Here is a 27415-nt window from a genome sequence, read left to right on the forward strand (position 1 = left end):
GTCTTCATGGCTCGACACAGACCACTGTCCCACCTTTAATGTGGAGGAAAACACGGGGCACGGAGAGGGAAAGCTATAAGATCATATTAAACCTTTGGTTGGCCTGTGCAGGCAACACTCAAAAAAGACAGCCAATCAAAAGAGACAGCTTAAAGACACAGGAAAAAAAAACAAAAAAACAGTCCATTGTATGTAGACCTCTTTAGAGAACTGCGAGATGTAAATTAATATTGACAGTGGTTTTGTTACTTTTGTTACTAACCACAAAACTATATTTTTATGGATACTGAGACTACAAATAAAACATCATATCTAGGGTGCTCATTAAGGCTATAATCACAGATTTCAGGAATGCATTGTGATTTTTTTTTTTTTTTTTGGTCTCTTGTGAGCAGCAAAACAAGTTTTAAAGACAACATTAACAAATTATATAACATACTAATTATAATTAGTGAAACATTCAAATTATATGCAGCCTTCTGACCTAGTTTTAGTGTGAAAGTTATGATCAGAACAGTTGAGTTGTGGTGGCAGTTGTCATAACATCACAATGTCAGGAGGGAAAATCTCTATTAATCATCCCTCAAAGCAACTGGAAATCGGTTATGTCAACTTGAAATGTGTGGCTCCATTATTAAATCCTACATCATTCATCTGACACAACTGTGATACATTATCTCTCAACTGTCATCACCGATGGAGCTGTTTTACAGTTCTTGCTGTCTAAAATGACCTTTGTTAACACCCAAGACCACTTGCACCCACACAGAACAGCACTCATTCCCTCATTACTGATATTTACTAAGCGCAGCTATACATCTTCATCAGCTCATAGTCACCTGACTGGATGGTAATTCAGAAGTGAATTGTATGAGTGACCTTGCTGACAACATCCATTAGATAAATTCAAAGTAATAGATTAAATAACAAAAGTAAGAAAAAAAAAACACTCTTTAAAACACTGCCAGAACTCGAGATATTACATCTGACAAGTTTTTTTTTTTAACTTTCACCTCAGTGAATGGTGTCTTTTCAATATGTCTCTAATTTTCTCTTCTGCTCTCGATTCCCTTTCTGATTTACAAAAGCCTGTTTTACATATGTCCCCTACATTACATTTGCAGCTGCTGAGGTAGTGCTGGTCGTAGATGCAGATTTACAACAATTTTGTGTCCTTCAGATTTACATTAAATGGAGATTTGGCATCTTCACACGTCACATAAGGACAAACTCTACAAAAGGCTCAATACAAAATACATTTGTGATGATGGTGAAAGATGAAAAAGGTATTTTTGATAAGGTAAAATTGGAAGTCAAGTGAATTTGTAGTGTGTGTGTTTGGGGTGTGTGCTTAAGAAACACTTGTTGAAAATACCAACATAAGATGAAATAAATAATTCCCTGAATGTAAGACTTTGGGAGTTCAGCTTGAAAGTCCCTAAAATTAGAATCAGTGGTTCCATATTTGGTGTCAGGAGGTTGTAAACCTTCTTCGGGAGTGACAGGTGGAACCATGTCCTATTTAAATCCAGGGTCTGCTTTTCTTTTTGCTACTGAAGTGTGTCGTTTCTGTGATGGAAATCGTAAATTTAGAGTGAGGAAGTCAAAGGAGACCACCTCGGGTGTCAAAACAGTGATGTTAATTGACAGAACTCGATCGAGGACAGACACAAAGTGACAAGGGTAGAGGTGTCTGGGCAATCCATCTTTGAGTTCCCCTCCCAGGTCCAGTTAACATTGTTCCATAGAATGCTTTACATTTTCAGGTAAGGAGAGGTGCCTGCCTCATCCTTGAAACTTGGTGAACCCAGGAACTCTACACTGTCTCCGTCTATAGTCGTAACAGACCTTGCCTTGGTAACTATGAGTTCAGAGGACATAGTGACCTCATGAGCAAGGGAGACTGGATGAGACAGAGAGACTGGATTGATGAGACAGGGAGACCCAATGATGAATAACAACTCCCTCACAGTGTCATCATGTCAAGATCTAAAGAGCTCTTTCAGGCATTCAGAAAAAAAGGTTGTCAATGCCTCATAACAACTGTGTAGCATGGTGGTGGATATATCCTGGCTTTTGGTTGTTTCACTGCCTCAGGGACTGGGCGGCTTGCAGTCATTGATCCAACTCTTAATTCTGTATCATCTGAAGGAGTGTTTGAATACAACGTCAGGCCATCTGCCTAAAAGCTGTTGTTGAATTGGAAGTGGACCCTTGAACAGGATAATGATGCAAAGCACACTAGCAAATCCAAGGAATGGCTCAAAAAGCACAAATGGAGGGTTATGCAATGGCCTGATAAAAGCCCAGATGAATCCCAGTAAAATGCTGTGGGGGAAAAAAAATCTTGCAACTGAAAGAATATCGTATTTAAAAGTGGCCAGCAAGGCAATGTCCGAGACTGGTGAACAATTTTGCTCGACACCTTCAAAAGGTTTTGACAGAAATACCAGCTTCTGACGCCAAAGGTGTTCTCACTTTTTCCATAGGAGAATATTTCATGTATTGATATTTTTGTGTAGGACGGCACAGTGTTGTTAGCTCTGTTGCTGCACAGCAAGACGGTTCTGGGTTCGAACCTGCTGGTCAGCAGGAGCTTTTCTGTGTGGAGTTTACCTGTCCTCAGTGTTTGTTCTGGATATCTCCTACAGTCCAAAGACATGTATGTAAGGTTAATTTGTAATTTTAAATTGGTCGTGAGTGTGAATTGATGTCTGTCTTTCTGTTGGCCCTGTGATGGACTAGCAACCTGCCCAGGGGGTACCCTGCCTTCACCAAAAGTCAGCTGGGATAGGCTCCTTCCCCTCCTTGACCCTGTGTAGGATAAGGCTGGTATAGATAAGGGATGGATATTATTGTTGAAAAAATTATTGAAAAAAACATAATTTTCTTTTGTTATATCACCTTTATTTGTCGGGACTGTATCAAGGTGGATGAAATGTTTCCGTGTCCTAATGCGTTAAAACCAAATGGAAAAAAAAAAATCCATGGGATGTTTTTACTTTTTCACATGGCTATAGATGGCAAGGTTGTTGTAATGTTCTGACAGTGGGGAGGGTGTGTTTATGCCCGGTTGGCAACCAGGATAATATCCTCAATATTCATAAGGGAGAGATCACTGCTGTTATAATGCATGTTATTTCTGTAGACGGAGAATAACAACATTCCTGAGGAACACTTGTGCAACACCTTCGGACAAACTTTACTCGAAGACATTCACAATATTTTACTTGTTTGTACATGCAAACAGCCATGGAAGTTAGTCTTTGAGAGAGTTCAAACGGTTCACCTTTGCACACCTGGCCAGTTGATGTTGGTGTGGGAGAGTTACCAACAGTTCCACACACTCCTGCCCTCTTGTCACATCAGAAATGTGCAGGGCAATGAGGTTCCAGATGCTGTTCAACATGATTCATTTTCTGTAGCATACTGAACCCCTTAGGGATGGAAACTCAAGGGGGCTGTCTGATCAGGCAGATATTTTGCATTTCTCGATGTTTAGAATTGGATAACCAATGACCTGTACAATGGGTAAACTGCAACAATAAGTTTTGAAATGTATCTGCCAGAAAATAGCTTGGGAATGGGGTTATGTATGTATGCTGACAAATCTTAATAGTTTTCAGATTTTTGATCTATTTGAAATTGCCTTCTTCCCCTTGTGTAACTTTGTCCCTGAAGTAAAAATATTCCAGTTTAACATTGTGTGCAGCTAGCCTAGAGGCAAGCTACAGTAGCGCCGAGTGATTCAACTTCAAGTAGCACGTCAGCAAAATGCACTCAACAATAACAATGCTTTACATTGGTGTCAATTTGAAGCTTACTTTTTACGGTGCTGATACAGTGCTCATGGCACTTGCATTATTTGACCATGTGCTGCTTGAGAAGGTAAACATATTTCATAGATTGTTTGCAATATAAATATTGTTTACGGTGACCAGATATTAGTATGGAGTACCTTGCTTGCTGATGATCTACATGCAAGGTTATGACAGCTACTGAAGGTGCCCTTAGAGCAAATTTATAGATATGGAAGGGAGCACAATTCCCACATGTCTTATAAGAGAGCCAGTATGCAGTGGAAGAATATGATATATGTCTGCCCTATAATTCATTCAAGGTTTCACTGTTATCCATTAAATAATGCTATTTTCCATCCATAAATGCATATGAATATGAGCATAAATTTATGTATTCTTCCTTTATCTTGCCTATATCGTGTAATGGTCAAGAATGTCATCTAGACATGCTTGTCCTCTACTTTGTCTTGATCCTCTCTCATTTTATCTCAGTTCATCTCTTTGTCTTTTCTGTCTCTGATTTATCTATGCAGGTAGACATGTGTTGCTTAGATTTGATCCTTTAATACCTTTTTTTTTTTCTTTTTCAAACATGGCCTCTGATTTGTGAAGATAGAGAGCCATCCTGAGACATGGAGCTGTGATCAGACACCATACCTATAAAGGGGTTTCTTATTATACCAAGAAAGCATCTCATGACACCACATATTCAATATAATGACCCTTAAATATTTCCTCCCAGCAGCCATGATTTGTATAAACCCTGTAGAACAAAATTATATCTGTTGACAAAATAATGTTTGTTTATGAAATCTCCACAGGCTACCTTTAATATCATAGGAGAGGGTATAAGATTATTTTCATATTTCGAGTTATACTTTCATTCTCGCTGTTGTAATGTAGTCGGGGGCTGATATGTTATTGAAGAGGCACTTTTGTAAAGGCCGCAGGTTTAATGCAAATTTGTGATCCCTTGACAGTGCTTATTGATGAATCATTTCTGCCTCATTGCCTCGCAGAAACAGTTAACTGCATTAATCAGGTCTGATTTTCTATAACTGATGGACTGCTGGAGAATACTGACTATTGCTACTTCAGTAGGGCTAGAAGATGGATGACCGTAGCTCAATCACAGGAGCTTAAGTATCCCTCATTGTTTCAGTGTTATGTTATTTACCACTATTGATTAAATAAAAGCATTTTTTGTTCCAGTATTTGTTCACATGGGTGGACTGATTTGTAGTAATATCACTTGGCAGAAGCTGCAGGCTTCACCTATTTATTCCTTATATTTAGCTTTCTATTGCCAACCAATGGTTTTTCATTTTTACTCTTTAACACAAATAGGTAGAAATGTATGTATTTTGTTCTAACTGATCACATAAACAAAATCAGTTAATCAAAGTTTTAAAAGACATTGAAAACAAATTCCCTACATACTTGAACCTTTTTGTTGCTGGACAGCAACAGCTGGGCCAGTCCTATCAACGCAAATGTCTATTACTGACTAAGTGTGAACTGGCGCTCGATTGGATCAGCTGGAGGGACATAAACTCTAAACTCTACACTGCTGTGAATTAATTGTCAGTAAAGTGGTCCTTAAATCTAATCCTAACCCTAATCTTAACATTCCCACATTGCAACAACCAATCACAGACAGTGTCTATGCCATTGTTTGACCAAATGCCATTGCTTCCTGTATCCATTTCAAATTAAAAACCCTCATTTCAAATTAAAAGCCCTGTAGTGTTTCATACATGGTAAAGGCACAAAGGCAAAGACAATGCCGTTACGGTTTCAGGTTCAACCTAACAAAATGTCATGCACAATGCCCGCAGTGAGACAAGGATCTACAGAACAAAGTTCAGTGCACAAGCTTATTGCTGTTCCATGAAAAGAAGCCGTATAGGTATGCTGGAGGACTCAAATGGCTGTATGCATCTTCCTGACACCAACAATGTGGATTGGCATTGAGGCAAAAACAAAGAGTAATAGTACTGGTACTTTTTGGGACACAAAATGTGGGGAGAAAACTGCACAAGAACAAAAAACCCAGCAGATTATCTGCCAAAAAAAAAAGCCTAAAAACATTAGTGAAAGATCATACTGCAGCTCCCACATCACTTTGTCTGAATTAACAAGAACACAGTTTAGTTGCTCCTATATTTATCAGCGTTGTCGTTATGTCTCAGTCTGTAAGTGAAGATTACAGTACTAGTACTAGTAAGTATTAGGTTGAAGCCTGGGGCTTTTCCTGGAAATATAGTCTGGAGCTTCAATATCGCAGAGCAGGTTGAGACAAACAGTGTACAAATTAAAGCACAAAATATTGTGAAATGCATCGGATGTCCCGGATTGTTCATACTGTATTCGACATATGATTATTTTATTTATTTATATTCCTGTTGATGTAAGTGCAGGGTTTACAAAATATATCCTCCTGCTTGAAAGGTCGCAGAAGGCAAGGGGGCTGTAAAACCTTCTAACGATCATTTGAGATGTTTGATTTTATTTACCCAACTGATCTCAGCTCCCTCCATTTCTCTCCATCTGTCTGATTCGCCGCATCTTTCCCTCATCTCTCACTGTCATCGTATACTCTCATACCTCTCAATTGTCTCTTTACTTCATTGCTCTTCATCTACTGGCATATCTCATCTCTCTTTCAACCCACCCCTCTGCATCTCTCCATCTTTTTTCACTCCATTCATATGTATTTCTACACATTTTCTCCTCTTTTCCATCATTTTTCAATCGTGTTATATCTTCGCCCATATCTGTCTTCTCCCATCTGTCATCCCCAAACCCACTCTCTATTTTAATCGTCACATCTCTGCATCCACTTCTCTCTATCATTTCTCTTCATCTGTTTATTTCTCCTGTTTTTTCCTCTCACCCTTCTAATCGTTCTTTCTCTCTTTGTGTCTTCCTCTGCAGCTGGTATTGTTCGGAAAAAGCAGTGGTGTGAGATGGTGCCATGTTTGGAGGACGAAGGCTGTGACCTGTTAGTCAATAAATCTGGCTGGACTTGTACACAGCCCGGAGGCCGAGTCAAAACCACTACGGTGAGTTCAGGTTCTTTCTTTTGGGCCTCATAAACCAGTCAAAAAACAACTGTAGTTTAAATCCAAACTAAGGACATATTTAATGTAATTGTCTTTCATGAAACAAAAGTGATTAAACCTTTTTTTTTTTTTGGGGGGGGGGGGCAAAACTGTGAGGGGGGGCATTTTGACAAGCTAAGCCATTATAGAGGATAAGAACATTTGTGAGCATTGGCTCCCAAAAAAAGCTGTGACCTACTGGCATATGTATACTATGAAAACTATTTTAAACACTGTTTTCGGCTGCATACTTTATTTGGCTCAAACCTTTTAACATGTCGCACATAAACGTGTCAATGGTTTTCATCACAGAAATAAAATGAAGCAAATACGCCACGTTTCACGCCTGTCGTCCCATTTCATTCACTCTCAGCCTGGTCGTCTCATGATGATGTAATACTGACAAAACAGTATTATTTGACCACATGCCAAATATCTATATTGTATCTATAATGCTGCTATAGCGGAAATAAATAAATAAAGTATCTATCTATCTATCTATCTATCTATCTATCTATCTATCTATCTATCTACCTATCTATCTAGCTATCTATCTAGCTATCTATCTAGCTATCTATTCTCTCTTGTAGCTCTGTTTTGATCTCCACCAAATCCTTGGGAAAAACAGTGTGGTTCTTGATCTGCTCCACTACAGTATGTTCATCAGTTAAATGCTAATTTTATTAGGCTCCTATGATGCTAAACACCTGGACATGGATAATTGTTAAAATACAAATATTGATGAGTGCAACTTCGAAGAATCTCGGGTGATGACAGAAAATTGAAGTCACCATCCCTGTTACTTGTGCCCCTATTAGCTACGGTTTAGCAAAAATCATGTGGTCCTGCCTCACATGGATATTCAAGCACCACTTCGAACTATTGCCATAGTGTACTTTGTGCCAACTTTTACACTGTCAGCCACAAGTATATTGATAACAGTGGAAAACCATTCACAAACCTATGAAAATATGTCCTGCCCTCCTTCATTTCCGCCAACTCTACGCTTTGTTTACTTCCTCAATGCCAGCAATTAGCTTGAATTAGGGACAATCTTGATGTTAATGACGTCAGCAGATGGGGAGCCACCGCTTTTACTGGCCCGTTCACTCACCGGCCCGTTCTCCACACCCCGCCTCCAGCCCCGCATCCCCTACTCCACTTTACAAGAGACGTAAACACTGTTGCTCTTCCGCCTGCATGCGCCGCGTCTATACTGTCGTAATTAAAGAGGTCTCGGTTGAGAAACAGGTTATGCAACACACACATACGCAACGCAGCTGCCCTATCTGTCTGTGAATGTCAATGGGTGAACAGGGAGGACCAGTGGGGCATCGTTAATGCATCTGTCATGATTTAGTCATCAGCTGACTAATTTGTTTATTCCTTCCTGCTGAATGACAAACACCCATAAATACAGCGCAGAAACACAGACTGACTGCTGAATCTAGGTGATATGCGGTTTGCTATCAGTCAGCTGATGGTGCTCTTTCTGTGCTCTGAGTCATGTGTGCCTCGCAGTGCCCTGTCACAAAGATGACCTGAAGATGAACCTGGTTGTGGACACTGCGTTGACGGCCATTACATATTCCACCTACGATTTAATTTGTTATGTGACAGGTATAAGTGTGTGTGTGTGTGCGTGCGTGTGTGTGTGTGTGTGTGTGTGTGTGTGTGTGTGTGTGTGTGGTGGGTGGGTGGGTGGGTGTGCGTGTGTGTGGGTGGGTGTTGTTGAGTATGCAAATATGGTGGTCGCTGTGTGTTCGGAGACAAATAGATCTGATGCATGTGCAGTATAGCATGTGTGTTAACAAGCTCTTACTGATATGTTCTCTCTCAGCATCTGCATATTCATAACTGAGAATATGTGTCCCCACTCTCCTGCAAAGGGTAGCTCTGTACGCTTTGGCCTACATGTACGTTTCATATCCTGCTTAGGAAGTCAGTCAGTGCAGCTCTCATCGGCTTATGCTGACAATATGCGGGATGTGACAGGTATTTCTTGCTTGCTTCATTGGCTACTTTAAACTTGGTGACAGCTAGTCAAATGGCTGGACAGCTATGCGCACTCATCTGTGCCAGTCCGTGTGTATATGTGTGTGTGTGTGTGTGGGGTGGGGGGGGGGGGGGGGTGTGGGTGTCTTTCAGCAGCTTTCCCTGTCAAGGACTCTTAATAGCTGGCAACAAGCAGACTCGGGTCATTGTTTAAAATTCTTCTTAAAATATTAATTTATTTGATGGACAGACTGACCTGATGTGAACGCTCACTTTAATGTCGGGCAAGTTGAGGAGCCTCAAGAAAGATTTAGAATGTCACTTCTCAGCCACACATTGAGCCTAAAATTGCACAAATGCATTAAAGGTTAACGCCGATTCTCCCGAGCAAAAATTACATAAACCTCTCGTTATCTGCAGACCCAAGGGAGAATCACCGGCAAAAACAAAACAAACCATTTACTCCCAAGCCTCCCTCTGGTTAACGTTGAACAAATCGCCCCTTCCTGAGGCTTTTCAAGGTTAAACCCAAACTGCAGCCACCCCAATACTGCCTGAGGACGAATGTTAGCTGCGCACAGTCCAGTGAGCATGTCCGACCTGTCTGTCAGGTGTTTGTGCGAAAACATCAATGCTGACAAACAGACATATCCCCTCGGGGCATTTGACTAAGCCAAGTCAATCTGACTCAGCCCCATAGCCCCATAAAGGGATATTTTAGACAAATGTCAGGAGGCTGTTTGCGTGTATTCATCGAATGTTTGAGAGGTTGTGCTTTCATTGTCAAACAGAGGAGTGATTTTTTTTTTTCAATATGACACCGCTGACCTCCTCTCTACCTTTGCTTGGCAAGACAGATTAGATGCTGGTCGTCCTCCCTCAACCTACAGAATGTCACTCTTCTCAGCGGCCACCATTAGACATGCTTCTGTATAAAAATAACTTTCTTGCATATTTGTTCGAGTCTTTTCCACTTACTTTTGTTATATTTTCTTCACATTTTCTCCCTCTCTCCCCCGTTTTCTATCACTTTTTCAGTCCTTGCCCTGTCCTCCCTCCCTGATTGCATTTATCTTAGTCTGACCCTGCTTTGAAGAGTTCATAGTTGCTCTTGTCAATAAAAAAAAAAAAAAATGCAATATGGATTGCTCTAAGGTCCGCTCCAGAAGAAGTATATGAAGATTGATATGTACATCAGTTATTGTTGACACTGAAATTTTGAGTGGGGTTACTTTTAGCTGAGAAGGACACATGTCATGTAGAGGTAGACTTGTGAAGGTATAGAGAACATAATTTATTTCAGTATCAGGGCTTCTCGCTGACACAATACCTCACAGAAAATCAAGCTCAAATGAATGAGCCACCGAGAGGGTTCGCTTAACTGTATTAATGAAAATGTATGAAATGCAGAAGGACAATACACTGCATGTTCATCATTTTCTTTTTGTTTCATCTGAACACATGGAACATTACGTTTGCCAAAATATGCAACTTGCCCATAAGGAAGTAAAGATACAAAGTTATCACTAATATCTGTCAAAACATAACTGATGTGACCAAATGTTTAAGTGTTTTTGCAAATTACTTTTCATGAAGCCATGCCCCTGAACATCAAAGGTTCAATTTCCATATACACAGCTTAGCAATCATAAGTAGGCTTGTCAAGCTGCAGTAGTAACCTATATTTGTTTTTCCTAAAGCAACTGTCATGTCGTCATTCCGGTTCCAATAAAAAATGACCTGGTTAGATATGAAACATCTATGTAGTCCATGCTTAAAAGCAATATCTGGCATAGAAAGGGTTAAGACGCTCTTCTTTAATTGACACTGTGATGGGCCAATGAAATAATCTGTTGTGGTGTAATTTTGTCATTTGTTGTTTAACCATCTGTACTGCAGTTGTTAATATAGTTCATGAAAGGTTCATTCCTGTGTTGTGCCTCTTTACTGATGTTCAATTCCTGAGCTCCTGCGGTCCCAGTTCTTTCTTATACTGGTCCACATCACCTTTCTAATCTTTAAACGTAACCGGGGTTACATCTCCAATGTTGGATTTTATATGCAATGACATCATAGTTTAGAAAAACAACAGCAATATAGCAGCTCCTGCTTGACAAGTCGTCTGTTTCTCCTCATCCTCAAATCCTTTTGTCCAGTAAAAATTAGGCATACTGAAAATACAAACTCATTTAAGTCAAACTGTTACCATTGTGCTGCTTGAACATATGTAAGTATGTTGTTTTTTTTTCATGGTAAAGTTGTGTTAGAAACAATAATTGTGTAAGTTTGCGTTCAAATACAGTATTACAGCACTATGGTTAACTACCTCTATATAGGACAAGGACAGTGCTTTTCTACATGGATCACCTGCTGGTGAGGATGTTCATGTTTTTCCAGAGACATGCAGCTGTATTATTAGTCTTTTAGCATGATATCACGCATGTAGCCATCACATCGATATCTGACAAGCTTTTACAGGGTTCTGGTTTTAGTTCATATGTTTAAATGTCTGCTGGAGTACAGACGTTTTTAACCAACTAATTCAGTTTTAGCTTGAGTGTACTCTAAGGACTGTGTTCTTTGCAAAACATGCCACTGTTATCACTGCAAACTACAGATGTGTTGTGATAGAATGAAAGGCCTGACAGGTATCTCAACGGTAACTAAAGACGGCTTAGCAAACTACTGTATCATTGAAAGGTTTTCCAGAGAATGGAGAATAAACCAACCTTTCATAAAGTTAGTTTTGACCATCTAAACTGACTGAAAAATAGCTGAAAATGGTCGTTTTTATGATACCCAAGCTGAACTTTCTATAATAGTGCAATATAACCTGTGTGTGTAGTCACAGTATCCTCACAATATGTTGTCTTTTGGTTCTGGAAAAATCATCTGAAGAAAATCACCAGAAAAGGAAACACTACAGCTGCTCCGGTTAACTTTCCACTCCCACAATCCTTTCTGCTCTCCATGTCGCTGAATATTTTGAATATACGTTTTATCACAGTCACCACAGTCAAATGCTGCGTTTGCTGCCTTTGCAAGGCGCTCCCCTTTTAGCAAAACGATATGTAGTCTCAGCAGTCATCTCCTATACATCCTCTGAGTGAAAGGCTCAGTGCTGTCTCTCTCCAGAGAGGAGGATGCTCTGCACCGTGCCCTCCACCATTTTAGACTGGCAGATGAAACGGCGCGAGGAGCTATCTCTCTCTGCGTATGCCGACGCGGGGAGCTCGGCGAGAAAAGAGGCACAGTGAGTGCGCTGTTAAAGGAGAAAAGTGAAATCACCTCAGGTTATCTGGCAGCTTTTTGTGACAGCCTGATAAGACGAACAATTCAAAACAAAGAGGAATGCAGCGCGAGGAGAAGAAAGGAGCAACGCGACTGAAAGACAGGGAGAGATTTGAGCCAGTCAAATGTAAAGCATCGTAAAACATGAAGTCTCTTTTAGTTGATTCACATCAAGCGGTGGCTCTTGTTTGGCCTTTCAGTGACTGTTAAATTCATGGAAAAGGACATTCCTTTCAAAAGTAGCTTCAAGTTATAATTGCACAAAATCCAACAGACCAGCCCTTTTTTTGACAGCCACGCTGCTTACATAGCACCCAGTAGAGTATTGCCAATATTTTTGATATGACGTGATTATAACAGCAAGAGAGTACAGTGTATTATACGCACCATCATTTTCAGACATTGCAAGGCACAGGGACTCGTAATGTGGACGTCAGTTCTAAAACAAAAGTGGCTAAAAAATCCTCAGATGTCTAACGAGGCCTTAATCATATGTTCCATTAGGTCGATCCTGATTGGAGTATTTAGGCTGTGAGCGGAGTGCTATGAACAGAAGTGGCACCTACTGAGAGAAAGACTGTGATTACTGTAATCAAGACTTTTTCACCGCGGAGAGGACAGGAGAATACAGAGAGAAAGGAGGAGTATCCACAGTGCTACCTCTACAAGTGAAGAGAGAATATTGGAATATTTGATAATATGAGCTCATGCGTATACATTTGCATATTTTATACAATTTGTAGGAGCTCTGCATGTGGGAGGGGAGGGCGTGCACAATTCTTCATATCCTTCTGTGTATTCATATGCATGGAGATGAAGACTGTTTTCGTCGACACGTAAACATATTTTTCTACAAAGTGGGCAGTTTGCACTAAACAATCTCCAGGCCATGTCTGTGTCTGCCTGTAAGCTTCCAGAACATTTACGCATTTATTCCTCTTCCAGTGACGGCACGTTGTGCGGCCGAGTATGAAAAAGCTCCTTCAATTGGGGTTTGTAAGCAAGTGCTGAGCCCCCCCCCCCCCCCCCCCCCCCCCTCCCACCATTCCCCAACACCAACCCCCCTCCATCACTTCCTTTCCATCTCTCTGTGGATCCTGCTCAGGCTCAGCCTGATGGGACCCCCCCCCCCCCCCCCACACACACACACACACACACACACCACCACCATCACCATGCCCCTCCCCCCACCTCCTTGTGGTTCTGGGTCGGTACCCGGCCTTGGTAATTGATCCCTCTGGGCCCTCTAGGCACATCCAACAGTGGGTTGAACAGAATCACCACTAAGAAGACAGCTGCTTGGCCACCCCAGACAGGCCGAGAGAAAAGGGAGAAAGAGAAAGAGACCCTGTTGCTGCTAACCATTAGCTGCGTCTGCCAGCTTCCTTCTAGAGGGAGCCAAGTCAGCACATCGCTTCGCCTTTGAAGGAAAACGAAGTCCTCCATTTTTTTTGAATGATATTGGAACTGTTAGGGGCGAGAGAAGCGAGAGGAATTGAGTTGAAGATCGAGAAAGTCTATCTTTCAAAGTTCCTATCAACAGCCTAAGAGCTTGTTGGATTGATCTACTAAGTGAGCAGTGTAGACTCTGCTGTCTAGCAGAGTCCCTGCTTGTAATTCAGCCCAAGTGTCAACATTGCTCCATTCCAGACATTCAGCTATTTCCATGTGGCATTGAAAAAAAGACATCGATTTCATAAAAGCAAGGATTTATAACTAGCTTGTGTTTATGTGTGAGCAGCTAAAAGTTACAAGAAATGAAAATGTATTCCAACATACAAGCACAAACAAATGCACACATGCAAAGGATAAAACAAGTGCATCCTGACACCCAAGCCAATTGCAGTACATTTGTTATGTTCTCAGAAAAAAAGTGCTTCCAAAAATGATTACATTTCAGTCTATGAAGGAAGAAAAACAGGCTTGTTCTGAGCTGTGGGACAATGCATTTTCAAAGAAATTCCTTTGGGTTTTCAATCGTATTATTTAGCTAAAGTGGTAGAGAAGAAGACAGTGTTCTCAATCAATATAAGAAACAATCATGTCTGAAAACTTTGAAATCTTGTTTTTTACTGAACGGTGATGTACGCAAAAGAGTATACAGCCACACCAGCACCAGGAATAATGTTTACAGCTTAGTATAGCACTAATGTGCTAATATTTGCTAATAAGCACTGAACAATTATTAAAGATGAAGCTAATGGGATTGTGATTAGTTTTGCTGCTGATTTGAGACAAACTTGCCTGATGATAGTGCTAAAGAAAATGCCAGAGGCGCCATCATCTGGGGACCATGAATGTCTGCAAAATTTACTCCCAATCCACTCGGTTTGATATTTACTACACACTCTTTAAAATGTGAAAAATCTTACCTGCAGGTGGCGCTACAGGATCAAGTCAGTGGTTCACCACAATCACCAGTTACCATCATCTGGGGACCATGAAAGTCTGCACCAAATTGTATGGGAATTCCTCCAATAGATGTTGAGATATTTCAATCTAGAACAAACTGGGGGACAACTGAGCAGCATTAACTTTTTTAGAGCCGCGCTGCTGCCAGGGCCAAAGGACATCATAGAATACGATATGAAACTTCAATAAGGCATGCTTATATGGCTTATAATGTTAAATAATGAATAGTATAAGAACATTACAAATGACTTCAAAATAATTAATTATAAATGAATTGATGATGCATGAATTATTTATTGACATTTCATTTCAGGTTACTGCTTAACAAGACGATAATGATTAAATAAGATTAATGGGTAAAACACAAAGCCTCTTTCAATTTTGCTTCTATGTGCACTACTTCTATAGTTAACACCAGGACACATTTAACGCAGAACAGTTTCCTTTTGATAAACACAAGCACGGATTTGCTCTACAAATGTCGACAAATCCAAATAGACACCTGTCCAAGACACTTTAATGAGAAAAATTCTGAAAATGGTGGCGGTGGTGCTGGTGTGACTGTGTCTAAATCTGGAAAAACAAAACTGCATCCTTGGGCTTGATAACCTTTGCCGCCTTCCCCTCTCCCTCTCTCCCTTCAGGCTCTATGACGCGACAAGAGTCCCCCTCGACACTCTTGCACTATGGAGAGCATTGATGACCCCTTGACAGACAGCCAAAATCCACCTACCAACACCTCCACCACCTCTACCATCACCATCACAACAGCTCCACCCATACCCTGGTCCCGCAAAGGCATCAAGCAACACAAGCAGCTACAGAGCACCAAGGGCCTCATGGAGGCAGCAAGGTACAACACAAAGCTGCCTAATCTCGATCTTCCTTCGGGAAAACCTTTGATTTGTGACTAAATTGACTTGAAATGAACTGTTATTGGCCAAGTATGTGAACACGTGCAAGAAATGTGTCTCATGTCTCTCAATATATTTACATGAGATGTATGTGTGCTGAAATTGATATTAGATGGGTAAAGAATAAAGTACGTTATATATCGTCAATGATTATATACAGTAGATGCATGTGTGCTTGTTTGTGTGCAGCTTTTATATGACACGTGACTGCCATGACAACAACAGGTAGCTGATATATACAGTGGGTACGGAAAGTATTCAGACCCCGTTAAATTTTTCACTCTTTGTTTCATTGCAGCTATTTGCTAAAATCAAAAAAGTTCATTTTATTTCTCATTAATGTACACTCAGCACCCCATCTTGACAGAAAAAACAGAAATGTAGAAATTTGTGCAAATTTATTAAAAAAGAAAAACTGAAATATCACATGGTCATAAGTATTCAGACCCTTTGCTGTGACACTCATATTTAACTCACATGCTGTCCATTTCTTCTGATCCTCCTTGAGATGGTTCTACTCCTTCATTGGAGTCCAGCTGTGTTTAATTAAACTGATTGGACTTGATTAGGAAAGGCACACACCTGTCTATATAAGACCTTACAGCTCACAGTGCATGTCAGAGCAAATGAAAATCATGAGGTCGAAGGAACTGTCCAAGGAGCTCAGAGACAGAATTGTGGCAAGGCACAGATCTGGCCAAGGTTACAAAATAATTTCTGCAGCAATCAAGGTTCCTAAGAGCACAGTGGCCTCCATAATCCTTAAATGGAAGAAGTTTGGGATGACCAGAACTCTTCCCAGACCTGGCCGTCCAGCCAAACTGAGCAATCGTGGGAGAAGAGCCTTGATGAGAGAGGTAAAGAAGAACCCAAAGATCACCAAAAAACACATGAAGGACTCCCAGACTATGAGAAATAAGATTCTCTGGTCTGATGAGACCAAGATTGAACTTTTTGGCGTTAATTCTAAGCGGTATGTGTGGAGAAAACCAGGCACTGCTCATCACCTGCCCAATACAATCCCAACAGTGAAACATGGTGGTGGCAGCATCATGCTATGGGGGTGTTTTTCAGCTGCAGGGACAGGACGACTGGTTGCAATTGAAGGAAAGATGAATGCGGCCAAGTACAGAGATATCCTGGAAGAAAACCTCTTCCAGAGTGCTCTGGACCTCAGACTGGGCCGAAGGTTCACCTTCCAACAAGACAATGACCCTAAGCACACAGCTAAAATAACAAAGGAGTGGCTTCGGAACAACTCTGTGACCATTCTTGACTGGCCCAGCCAGAGCCCTGACCTAAACCCAATTGAGCATCTCTGGAGAGACCTGAAAATGGCTGTCCACCAACGTTCACCATCCAACCTGACGGAACTGGAGAGGATCTGCAAGGAAGAATGGCTGAGGATCCCCAAATCCAGGTGTGAAAAGCTTGTTGCATCATTCCCAAGAAGACTCATGGCTGTACTAGCTCAAAAGGGTGCTTCTACTCAATACTGAGCAAAGGGTCTGAATACTTATGACCATGTGATATTTCAGTTTTTCTTTTTTAATAAATTTGCACAAATTTCTACATTTCTGTTTTTTTCTGTCAAGATGGGGTGCTGAGTGTACATTAATGAGAAATAAAATGAACTTTTTTGATTTTAGCAAATGGCTTCAATGAAACAAAGAGTGGACAATTTAAAGGGGTCTGAATACTTTCCGTACCCACTGTAAGTGTTCATCAGGGTGGTGGCGAGAGGGAAGAACTGTTCTCGTTTCTGTAAGTTTTGGCGTATAGAGTCGTATGGGAAAAGTTGGCGCAGGTGTGTCCTGGGTGTGAGGCATCTGCTGTGATTTTCCCTGCTTGTTTCTTTAGTCTTGAAGTGTACAAGTCACGGATAGTCGGCAGATCGGCACCAATAATCCTTTCTGCCGACTTGACTGTCCATTGTGGTCTGTTCATGCCCTGTTTGGTGGCCGATCCAAACCAGACTGTGATGGGTGTCCAGATAAAACACTCGATTAATGTAATGTAAACTGGATTAGTGATGGCAGGATGAAGTTCCTGAGCTGTCACAGTATATGCTTCCTCTGTTGGGCCTTTTTGATGATTGTGTCAATGTTGTTCTCCCTCTTCGGCTCCTGGGAGATTGTAGATTTCAGCAGATGTCTGGTGAGGGGGCGCTCATGGGCCCAATGAATGTTGAGTTGTCGGCAAATTTCAGGAGTTTTACAGATGGGTCTCCTGAGGTACAGTCGCTGGTGTAGAGGGAGAAGAGCCCTAGGGGAAGTGTGCATCCCCGGGGGCTGGTGGTGCGGATGCTGGATGTGGATTTCTCCAGCATCACCTGCTGTTTCCTGTCTGTCAGAAAATTTCTGGTCCACTGACAGGTGGAGGCACGCACACTGATGTGTTTGGATAGAGGGGTGATGATGCAGAACGCCGAGCAGAAGTCTACAAACAGAATCTTTGCATATTAAAACTCGGAAGTCAAGGTGTTGCATGATGTAAGGCAGTCCTATGCTGACTGCATCATCCACTGACCCGTTGACCCGGTGGGCAAACTGCAGAGTTCCAGCAAAAAAACCTGTGATGTCCTTCAGGTGGGTCAGCACCCAACTCTCAAGGGACTTCATGAACACAGACGTCAGGGTGACAGGCCTGTAGTCATTCAGTCCTGTGATGGAGCGTTTCTTTGGGACCGGGGTCATGGTGGGGCATTTGAAGCAAGGAGGGGGGGCTTCAAATAGCTCCAGGGATCTGTGGGAGATCTGAGTGAAGACGGTGGCCACCTGATCAGCATGGGCTCTCAGACAGGAGGGTGAAACACCATCTGGGCCTGGAGCATTCCTGATGTAGTGTCTTTGAAAGCGCCGACAGCCATCCTCCTCACAGATCCTCAGTGTAGGTGGGGAGTCGGTGTGCAGACAGTGGGGAGGAGAGGTGGATGATTTGGTGGTGAAATTTGTTGTGAGGTTTGTGGGGAGGAGTGTGACTGTAGACGTATGTAGACTGCAGTAAAATGCATTCAGGTTGTCATCCAGTTTAAGGTTCTGAACAGTATGCCTGTAATGTCCTGCAAGCCTCTCTGTGCCAATGTATTGCTGTTTGCTGAAAACCTGTTTTTCAGGGTGAATAGTTACTGAAGGTGCAGAAAGTTTTGGTGGGCATGCTCACATCCTCACAGATACCGATGCACACAGTGTTGGCGAGTTCATTCAAGTCATTAGATGCAGCCTCAAAACTACAGTACAGTCAAAGTCAGCCTGTGATTCTATCTTTGACTCCTTGGTCCCTCTTCTCAGAGTTTAAACCACAGGTTCTGCCCATTTTTATTTATGCCTGTAAGGTGGGGGAAGATGAGTCAGGCAGTGATCAGACAGTCCCAAAGCTGCACAAAGAACAGAGCAATGTGCATCTTTTAGTATGGTATAGCAGTGGTCCAGTGTTTTTCTTTTTCCCTGGTGGAACTTGATATGCTGTCTGCATTTTGGCAGTTTGTGGCTGAGATTTGCTCGGTTAAAATCACCAAGAAGGATCAGGAGGGAGTCTGGTTATCTGGTCAGCAAGGTGTTGTAAGGTCTCCCCAACAAAGGCCTGTAATATCTGTACACCCAATTCAATCCCCCCCCCCCCCCCTTGTTGTCCGCTTTAACGTACGGTCCGCTCTGTGGAGTCGGAAGCCTGGCAGATGTAGGACACTGTCAGGGACGGTCTCACCAAGCCAGGTTTCAGCGAGACGTAGGGCAGCAGACACTGACGAGTCCCTGCGCGCCTTCTTGAGGAGCAGCAGTTTGTGTATTTTGTTGGGCAGTGAGCGGATATTCACAAGATGTAATCCCAGCTGTCACAGCTTATCCAAAAGCTCCAATGTGCTCCCCTTGCCTGCGTCTCCTCCAAACCCGACAACTACTGCTCCTCGAAAAAGATTCTGGGGGTGTGAAGATCAGAGAAGAATTTTGTGGAGTGGACTATCGAGCATTAAACAAGTCCTTCCCGGTGAATTTCAATAGGTAAAGGAGTACCGAAGTTCCCACAAATAGACAGAAAAAGTACTCGAGAACGCTGCACCAAGGGAGGGAACACAAACACATCCTGCTCCAGCTTTAGTAGAACATGCAAACAACAGGAAGCATAGACTCACATGAATGCGCGCACATAAATCCACAATTGAAACAACCGTCTGCTTGTTTGATATCTTTATTTGGCTCCCTCATTTTTCCTTAAGCTCACCATTTCCCTTGTGTGTGTTTAACCAAAGAAAATCCATGTGCGCGGCAAAACCAGTAAAAGCCATCGGTTTATTTCCAGCCTGCTTTATTGGCACGCCTTGTATATTGTCTTTAAAGTATTGTGTCAGATGGCGTCTGCGCACTCAAATAAAACAAGGCGCCAGGCAGACTCTGATATTAATACATGTGATCGGGAAATAGAGAGTGGCCGTGTAGTAAATCTAACGTACAGCGCAATAAAAGGGATGAGGCCAAAGTCATAAAAATGCCCGCTCTCATAGTTTTCGGAAAAAAAAAACAGGCTCTTCTGTCGGTCAGTACTGTCAGCATTTATGGCCCATGTTATAATTCGCTTTTGAGGGAAAATCTGATCCCACTGCTTTTCAGTCCAGACAGCAAAGTCTTCAGTAGATTTGAAACTATAAATAGACACAGGGTGGAATGCATGGGGTGAACTCAGACCTCGGCACGGTGCATCAAATAGAAGATGATTGTCTATTTACTCACAGAAAAGGACATCTACAATCGGATTTAAGCAGTTGATCTCTTAATATAGAGTTTAAAGGAAAACAAAGTTGCAGCATATCACCCGCAATCTTCTGATCTCATACAGTGACATGCAATACAGAAGATTTCACTGAATGACCAGATATAATCTATACATTACAGTGTATTGAGGACCATGTTGACAACACGTCAGGCAAGTTGTTTGTAATTTAAACAAATCAATGACATTTTGTTGTTACTGCCTGACGCCAACGATAAATGTGTTCTAATGTTTCCTCTGGAGCATTAAGTTCTGATCATATTGCATAATGCAGAGAGTAAAATGTGTTTGCTTTGATGTTCTGAAGAAATGCAGTATGAAAGGGTCGATAATGACATAACACCCCAGATAGCTTTGAACTCTCCTAATGTGGAATGGGGCCCAGTGTCTGGAGGCCCGTGCATACATGTTCATGTATTTTGATGTTTGCATCTGCTCCAGGCATTATCCAACTTCACAGCATGTAATGAGCAATTTCCCGTCTCTTATTAACCTGTGGATCATTCCTAACCTACCAGTTCACTTATGAATATTCATCTGGAATGCTATTGTGCGACTTGCGCAGTACAGAGAGCGTGCTCGACTGCACAATACTTAACATCAAACAGCGAGGGCAAGAACAAGTATTAGAAAAAAGTAGAGTGAGGGGATGCAAAAAGCAGAGGCACTTTAGAATGACAGATAGAAAAAGGCTTGGTTCAATTAGCTGATGCTTCAGCACCACCTCGCATTCCTCAGCAAAGCTTCCAGCGACTGTACAAAATAATTTAATCATACATCAATTAATCAACGGTATACTCCTGAGATTCTGCATTACCCACATCTATCAGTGTCTCGATGAAGAGTTTGGTTTGGCAAAGTAGATCCATTTTCTTTCATGCATGCCCATTCACACGTTCACCACGGGTCACAGCGCTGTGACATTTTGAAGGGAGTCAGCGAAAGTTCATACGGAGAGGAAATGTCAGGCCAGAGCCATATGTTCGGGTGCATTCGCTTTCACTTCTCCAACTCCCAGCTGGAGAGGCACTCCGCATTTATTGTGGATATAGTTATCTGTAGCTTGAACAGACGTGTTCGCACGGACCTTCACTAGAATGCACATACTGAGTGCATGTGAACGCCATCACAAATGCGTGCACGTTCTAATCTATACGTCAAAGCATTTCAGCCTGGCTTCGAGACAGGAAGCGCTATGCAACGTCTCTAGGAAACCAAATATTGTCCTCGTCCTCGATCGAACGCCGCTGGGTACGTATCGATATGTATTGAGTGAATTGCCTGCTTGCTCCATAACAAGAGAAGCCTGCGTAAATTGCACATTAACACAGATGGATTACATCCATGATGTTCCCTTCTGTTATTACAAGACCCAGAGCAGTTATCAGTCGTACTTGAATGTTTAGCTATTTTCCAGTTGAAGGTCTTGTTTGAATAGCCAAACCACTGCACTCAAAGTTTATCCATATGTTCACCCGCATCGCATTTCCCTCCTCTCTGCATTCTCCTCCGGCGCAAGACTGTAAAATATTCGCTCGCTGTTATAAGATATAAAATAGAGTAATACGGTCGTTTCCTGATAAACCCCAGGTAATAATCACCTGGGCCGGTAAATTTTATTCATGGGGCAAATTCATCTCATATTCATCTGACATTCTTTCCTCTTTTTAATAGAAGGCTTGCATTTCCCTGAGATGAGATTTGTGTGTGAGATTTATGGGCAACCATTTGCCACAGTGGGTGTGAGGAAAAAAAAGAGAATATAAGAAAATTACCATGGTAGACACAGACTATGTGGCAGCTCACATAAACAAAGGACCACATCTCTGCCTACTTATATTCATTTGCATTGTATTTCTCTCCTTCCACAACAATGTTTCTGTGCAGTGATTCTGCACTCCGTCCATTTTATCAGTGGCTGCTTGATCATACAGTTACATTGTAATCTCAGCGTGCTCCACTAGGAGGCATTGAGAGAGGGAAACTGTGCTAACACTGGGATTTAACACCTGTTTGGGCAGTTAGCACAGTCACGGCCTTGCTTTAAGCCGTTATACCTCTGGATCATTTCATGCCCAGCTCCAGCAAAAAACATCACATTATCTCTATTAAACCCTGAGCTCCTTGAGACGTTTATTATTCCCACAGCATAAAACAATGTCATCTGTGATGCATGCTCGTACTCCACTCAACACCTGCACCCTGTGATATCATCAAGAGTTCATAATAATAAATTAAATTAAGCTTTGGTGGCAAAGCAAGTGTCTTGGAAGGTATCAACACCTTTATCAAGTTGGATGTGTGACTGGTGGGGGCCAGATGGCAAGGATGCTTCCAGGTTTGTCTTTCTGTGGCAGATGAATTGTTTCTTAGCCTCTGCCCTGTGAGACTACCTTTGTCATTGGGTGACACCTGCTGAATAATTGTAAATATTTGACTCGCAAAACACTCTTACAATGCAATTAGAGTGATTGCAATAACATAACGCTTTTAGCAACACACAGTGTATTCAATGAAAAGGTTATTTTCTTTCCGTTAAAGAATGGTTCCACATTTTTTAGATTCATATTTGCTTTCTTGCTGAGTTTGAGGTCAAATTCAACCATTGTTTAGCTGCCAGTTAACTTTATTTAGCATACTGACTGGAAACTCAGGAGGTCTACGAAAGTAGCAAAATCTGCCTAGCAACATCTCTGAAGTTCATGAACACATGAATATCATGGAAAAGCGTGTAATACTCCAGCGAGTCCACTAGAGGGCACTGTGTTTTTGTTACGGTTTGTGTTGTCTCCACACACTCACGTCTTTTTTTTTTTTTCCTAAACCCAAATTGTGTTTTTTTTTCTCCCCAAACTCTAAACCATGGGGTTTTTCAGGCCACCACGAGGCAAGAATGTGATACTGCCATGCTACTCTGTAGTTGACAGGCATGTGTATTACAGGTGCGATATCAGTTTGTATTATATCTCGTTGCACTCCCAAATGGTAAAATGTAATTTTTACATTTGAGTATTTTGTATTATAAAAAGAGTAATAATGTATAGATTAGTGACCTTTTAAGATGCTACTAATTTATGGCCTTTGGACAGAGCCAGGTAAACTGCTTTCTTCTATTTAGATTATTTTTACATTAAGTCCACCATTTCCTTACTCCAGCTTCATATTTAGGGGACACATAAAAAAGTGGTATCAATCCTCTCAAATAAGTCTCAGCAAGAAAGCAAATAAACATATTTCAGACTTTAAAAGAAGAAAAAAAATAATTTACACAGCAAAAAAATAAAAAATAAATGCTGCATTAAACAATTCTGTTAAATGAAAAAAAAGAACTGCTGGAATATTTTCATTTAAACAGTGTACTTCAAAACGCAAATTGCTTCATATCCAGGCAGTATGAAGAATATGGAAATCAGTTGAATCACAATGTCTTTTTTCCAGAATACACCTCCAGATAATTCTCTCAGGAGCTGACAGTGACAACGACTGTGTGCTATAACAGTTGTGTTTGCTCTGTTCTTGTTGATTCACAGGTCTCGTAACACAACCAGAGATGGGAAAACCAGGGAGTGACTGTTTGAGGGAGTAAGCTCTCTCCTGGACACTGGACAAACTAGCTATAAAACACTTCCTATTTCCTGTGACTGCCCCCCCTTCCCCCCCTGGGTTTCTGGCTACTCCCTCCTGCTATCTGTCGTTGGGTCAACATGTTGCGTCCACCTCCTCTCCTCTATATCTGCCTGCTCGTGCCACGGAGGATCAGACACCTCAAAACCCCATGAATGGTTTTTTGCCTCATTGGAAGTCCACCGTTTGGAGCTGCTAACTGCTTCAAACAAGGGATTTCCGACATCTCTCCCCTCGACTCGAGTACAGGAGTTCCAGAGCAAACCCTGTTGCTTCTCGGACCACCTTGCGAGGCAGTAAAAAAAACAAACTGAGCGCTCTCTGCTGTGAATAGGCCTTCTGCTGGAGTAAACCTCCCATATTTTTATAGACCAAAGAGCAAACCAACACATATGATCATTATGACAGAGAGGACCACCTGGCAAAGGCACACTGAGACTTTGTGAACAGGCTTTGTGTGTCGCTACTGACCAACGACTGCCCCCACAGAGACACGGTGCACAAGTGGACCAATGCTAACCGAACCTTTGGGAGCGGTGGCGTAACGTACCGTACACAATCAAAGGAGTACTTTTAAAACTTTCCAGACATTTTTTTTCTCAGACTAAGCCCACCACTGTATTTTGGAACTGGAGATATAGGTACTACATACGTATAACTGTGTATCAAAAAAAAAAAGAAAAAAAAAAAATCTGATTTGCATTTTTCAGTAGCTACGGTTGGGACAGCTTGCAGGAAGAAATGTCGGGTTGGTCGTTGATAAGGAGTGCTAATCCTATCAAAGAAATGATAACTATCTACAGAGAGTATACATGCTGTTGAGTCTGAAAAGGAGTAAAGAAATGTCATTAAATGTATTTTGAAAGGCCCTAAAAAGTTATATATTTAACAGTTTTATATGTTGTACCTTTGTAGAGAAGCTTATTGGACTTAAAATGTGGTCACAATGGCAGTTTAGTAGGATGTGAACAAATGCTGTTGTTCTCATTACTGCTGGCTCGTAGTCCCAGGTTTTCTGTTCACACCTCAGTAGCCGCTTTCTTTTCATGGTCATCTACAAGTCACTGTCTATCCGAACCATTAATGAAAAAAAAAAAAAGGAAAGTGACACAATTTATTGAGAACTGATCTGCAGCCAACTGAACATTGTAAATCTATGGTAGTCAGTGGAAGCCATTGAAATCTGCTAATTTGCTATGATATTGTATTGTACACGGTGTGGAATACTGACTCATTTCCTCTCTATGGGTTTTGATCTCTTAATTTATTTTTGTGCTTGTGTTTCTTCGCACAAATCCAGCCTCTCTCCGATGGCGACGAATACAGCGAGGAGAGAGAGAGAGAAAGAGAAAGCACTGCAGAAGTATTAGAGAGTCATTTACATACATTTTTTTATCATGAAATATTTTAAGAATAAATTAAAAACATGAAAATAAACGTGCCCTGCAAATTTAGATGGTCTTGGTGTTCAAGGTCATCAACAAGAAATTCAACTGATCTTATTCTGGTCTTACTTTGAATGAATGTATGGTTTCTGGCACCAAAACAAGTGACTGAAAATGACAGTTTCCATTTGTTTCCCTGGTAATCATGAGGGTTTACAACCAATTCCATTGTGGACTGAAGTCTAAAGAAAAAGCCACCTTAATCATAAGGTCAGAGACCTTAGTCAAGGTTGTTTTTTTGCTGCACCAGTGACCAACAGGTTTTTGTGCTGGGTAGATGTCAGGTGCATAACAGTGAAGCTGGGGGTTGCTGAAAATAAGTGACACATCACATATTAATGCTCTGATTTAATTTTTTAGTTCATTTTGTCATTTTTTTTTTCCCAGTATAAGCATTTACCAAACAGCTGAGCTGTCAATTAAAACAAGAGTGCACTTTAAAAAACAAACATCTTACATGTGTCCCCATTAGTAACATTTAAGGTGGGGGAAAAAATGCGTATGAAAAATATTTTTTTTCAAAGATAAAAAAATAAAATAAAAAAAATTATCAAATGGACTTGTTAAAAAAAAAAAAAAACACTTTTGGGCTGTACTTTCCTTTTTTTTGTTTTTTTGTTTTTCTACAAACTGTTCAAGTACAAACAAACAGAACACACCAAAGCAGCGTGTAGGATTTTGTGGCATCTAGTGGTGAGGTTGCAGATTGCAAACAACTGAATACCCTTCGCTTCGCCCTCCCCTTCCAAGCATGTCAGATAATCTATGGCGGCTGTAAAAAAATGTGAAAGACCCTCTCGAGATTCCGTATTTGGTTTGTCCCTTCTGGGCTTCTGTAGAAACATGGCGGTGCAACATGGTGCGCTCCGTGAAAGAGGACCCACTCTCTCTGTAGATCTGAAGAGCACAAAAGAAACAATGACTCTTGTTGTCAGGTGATTATACAACAATGAAAACTTAATTCTGAATATCATATTCTATTTCTGCCAATATACCCCCCTAAATCCACGGCAGCTTTACATTTTTATAATTGAATCAGTATTATTTGTGTCAGCAACATAGGTTCTGAAGAAAAGAAAAGAAAAATCATTCAGATTTTAATGTTAACAAATGTACAACAAATCGTTATCAGTAAATAATTATTTTCCAAAGCAATATTCTGGGTTTTTAAATACAAATGTTAATGACAATTAATGGACATCTCAACCAAAATTTTGAGCAAATCTCTTCCGTACCCAGTTTGAACTGAGCTACACCAAAAACCACATCACGAATCACATGTAAGCTGATCCCAGTACACGGATATCTGGGCAGAAAGAGTCTATATGCAGGAAAAATATTTCTGGTGGAAATAAATGTTTAAAAAATAAAAATAAAAACATGAAGAACAATTCCTTCACAGGTGACATATCGCTTGCAGGTCAGGTCAAAAAGGACATCTGTAGTGCAGAAAAAAATAAAAACAACAGATTAAAATACTACTCAATGGGCTCAATTTAAAGACCAGCACCCCCACCCCCGCCAACACACACTCCCCCATCCCCTGAAGACAAAGGTTTAAAACAAAATATGCATATCTTTTATCATTTTTTTAAATAACAAAATTCCCTCACTTGTATTAAGTGTTTGAAATATCATGACTGATACAAGCTGAGAGCCATTTCACACAATAACGGGTCATAATAATGACAGAAAATGTCAGCAGTTGGAGGCATTAATCCATATAAGTATGTAATTATACATTCCACAAAACCCTTTTGTACAATGATGAATGCTATCATGTGGTTTCCCCATACACTATTCAAGGGCTGTTGAGATGACTTCATAGGGTGACACTTGCAGTAATAATGACTGTTACTCAGCTCCAGAATTAAGCAGGGCTCATTATGGCTTTGTTTTCAGTGTCGCCCAGAAACGGCAATTTTAGCTGTAATCTGACATAACTCCACTATTTGTGTATTTTATTTTTAGTTCACTGTGGTAAAACTGCTGGACTTTTCTCAGACACAGCACTCCAAGGTGTTTCTATATGTGCTACAGTCAAGAACTATCTCACTAAGATGTCA

General features: G+C 41.1%; 1 protein-coding gene across 5 annotated transcripts in view; it reads left to right on the forward strand.

The window, feature by feature from the left end:
• Positions 1-25358, forward strand: part of tafa5a (TAFA chemokine like family member 5a) — a 137719-nt gene extending 112361 nt beyond the window's left edge. For 4 of the 5 annotated variants that reach the window (XM_069164815.1, XM_069164818.1, XM_069164817.1 and 1 more), the window contains 3 exons: positions 6738-6865; positions 15247-15455; positions 23811-25358. In XM_069164815.1, coding sequence (XP_069020916.1) covers positions 6738-6865; positions 15247-15255 — 137 coding nt within the window. In that variant the 3' untranslated portion in view covers positions 15256-15455; positions 23811-25358. The remainder of the gene's footprint in view (positions 1-6737; positions 6866-15246; positions 15456-23810) is intronic. The other variant, XM_069164816.1, reaches the window with a different exon arrangement.
• The last annotated feature ends 2057 nt before the right edge of the window (positions 25359-27415 follow it).

Source organism: Embiotoca jacksoni, unplaced genomic scaffold (assembly GCF_022577435.1).
Source record: "Embiotoca jacksoni isolate LCO1_2020_lvr unplaced genomic scaffold, fEmbJac1.0.p SCAF_32, whole genome shotgun sequence".
Taxonomy (NCBI): Eukaryota; Metazoa; Chordata; class Actinopteri; family Embiotocidae; genus Embiotoca; species Embiotoca jacksoni.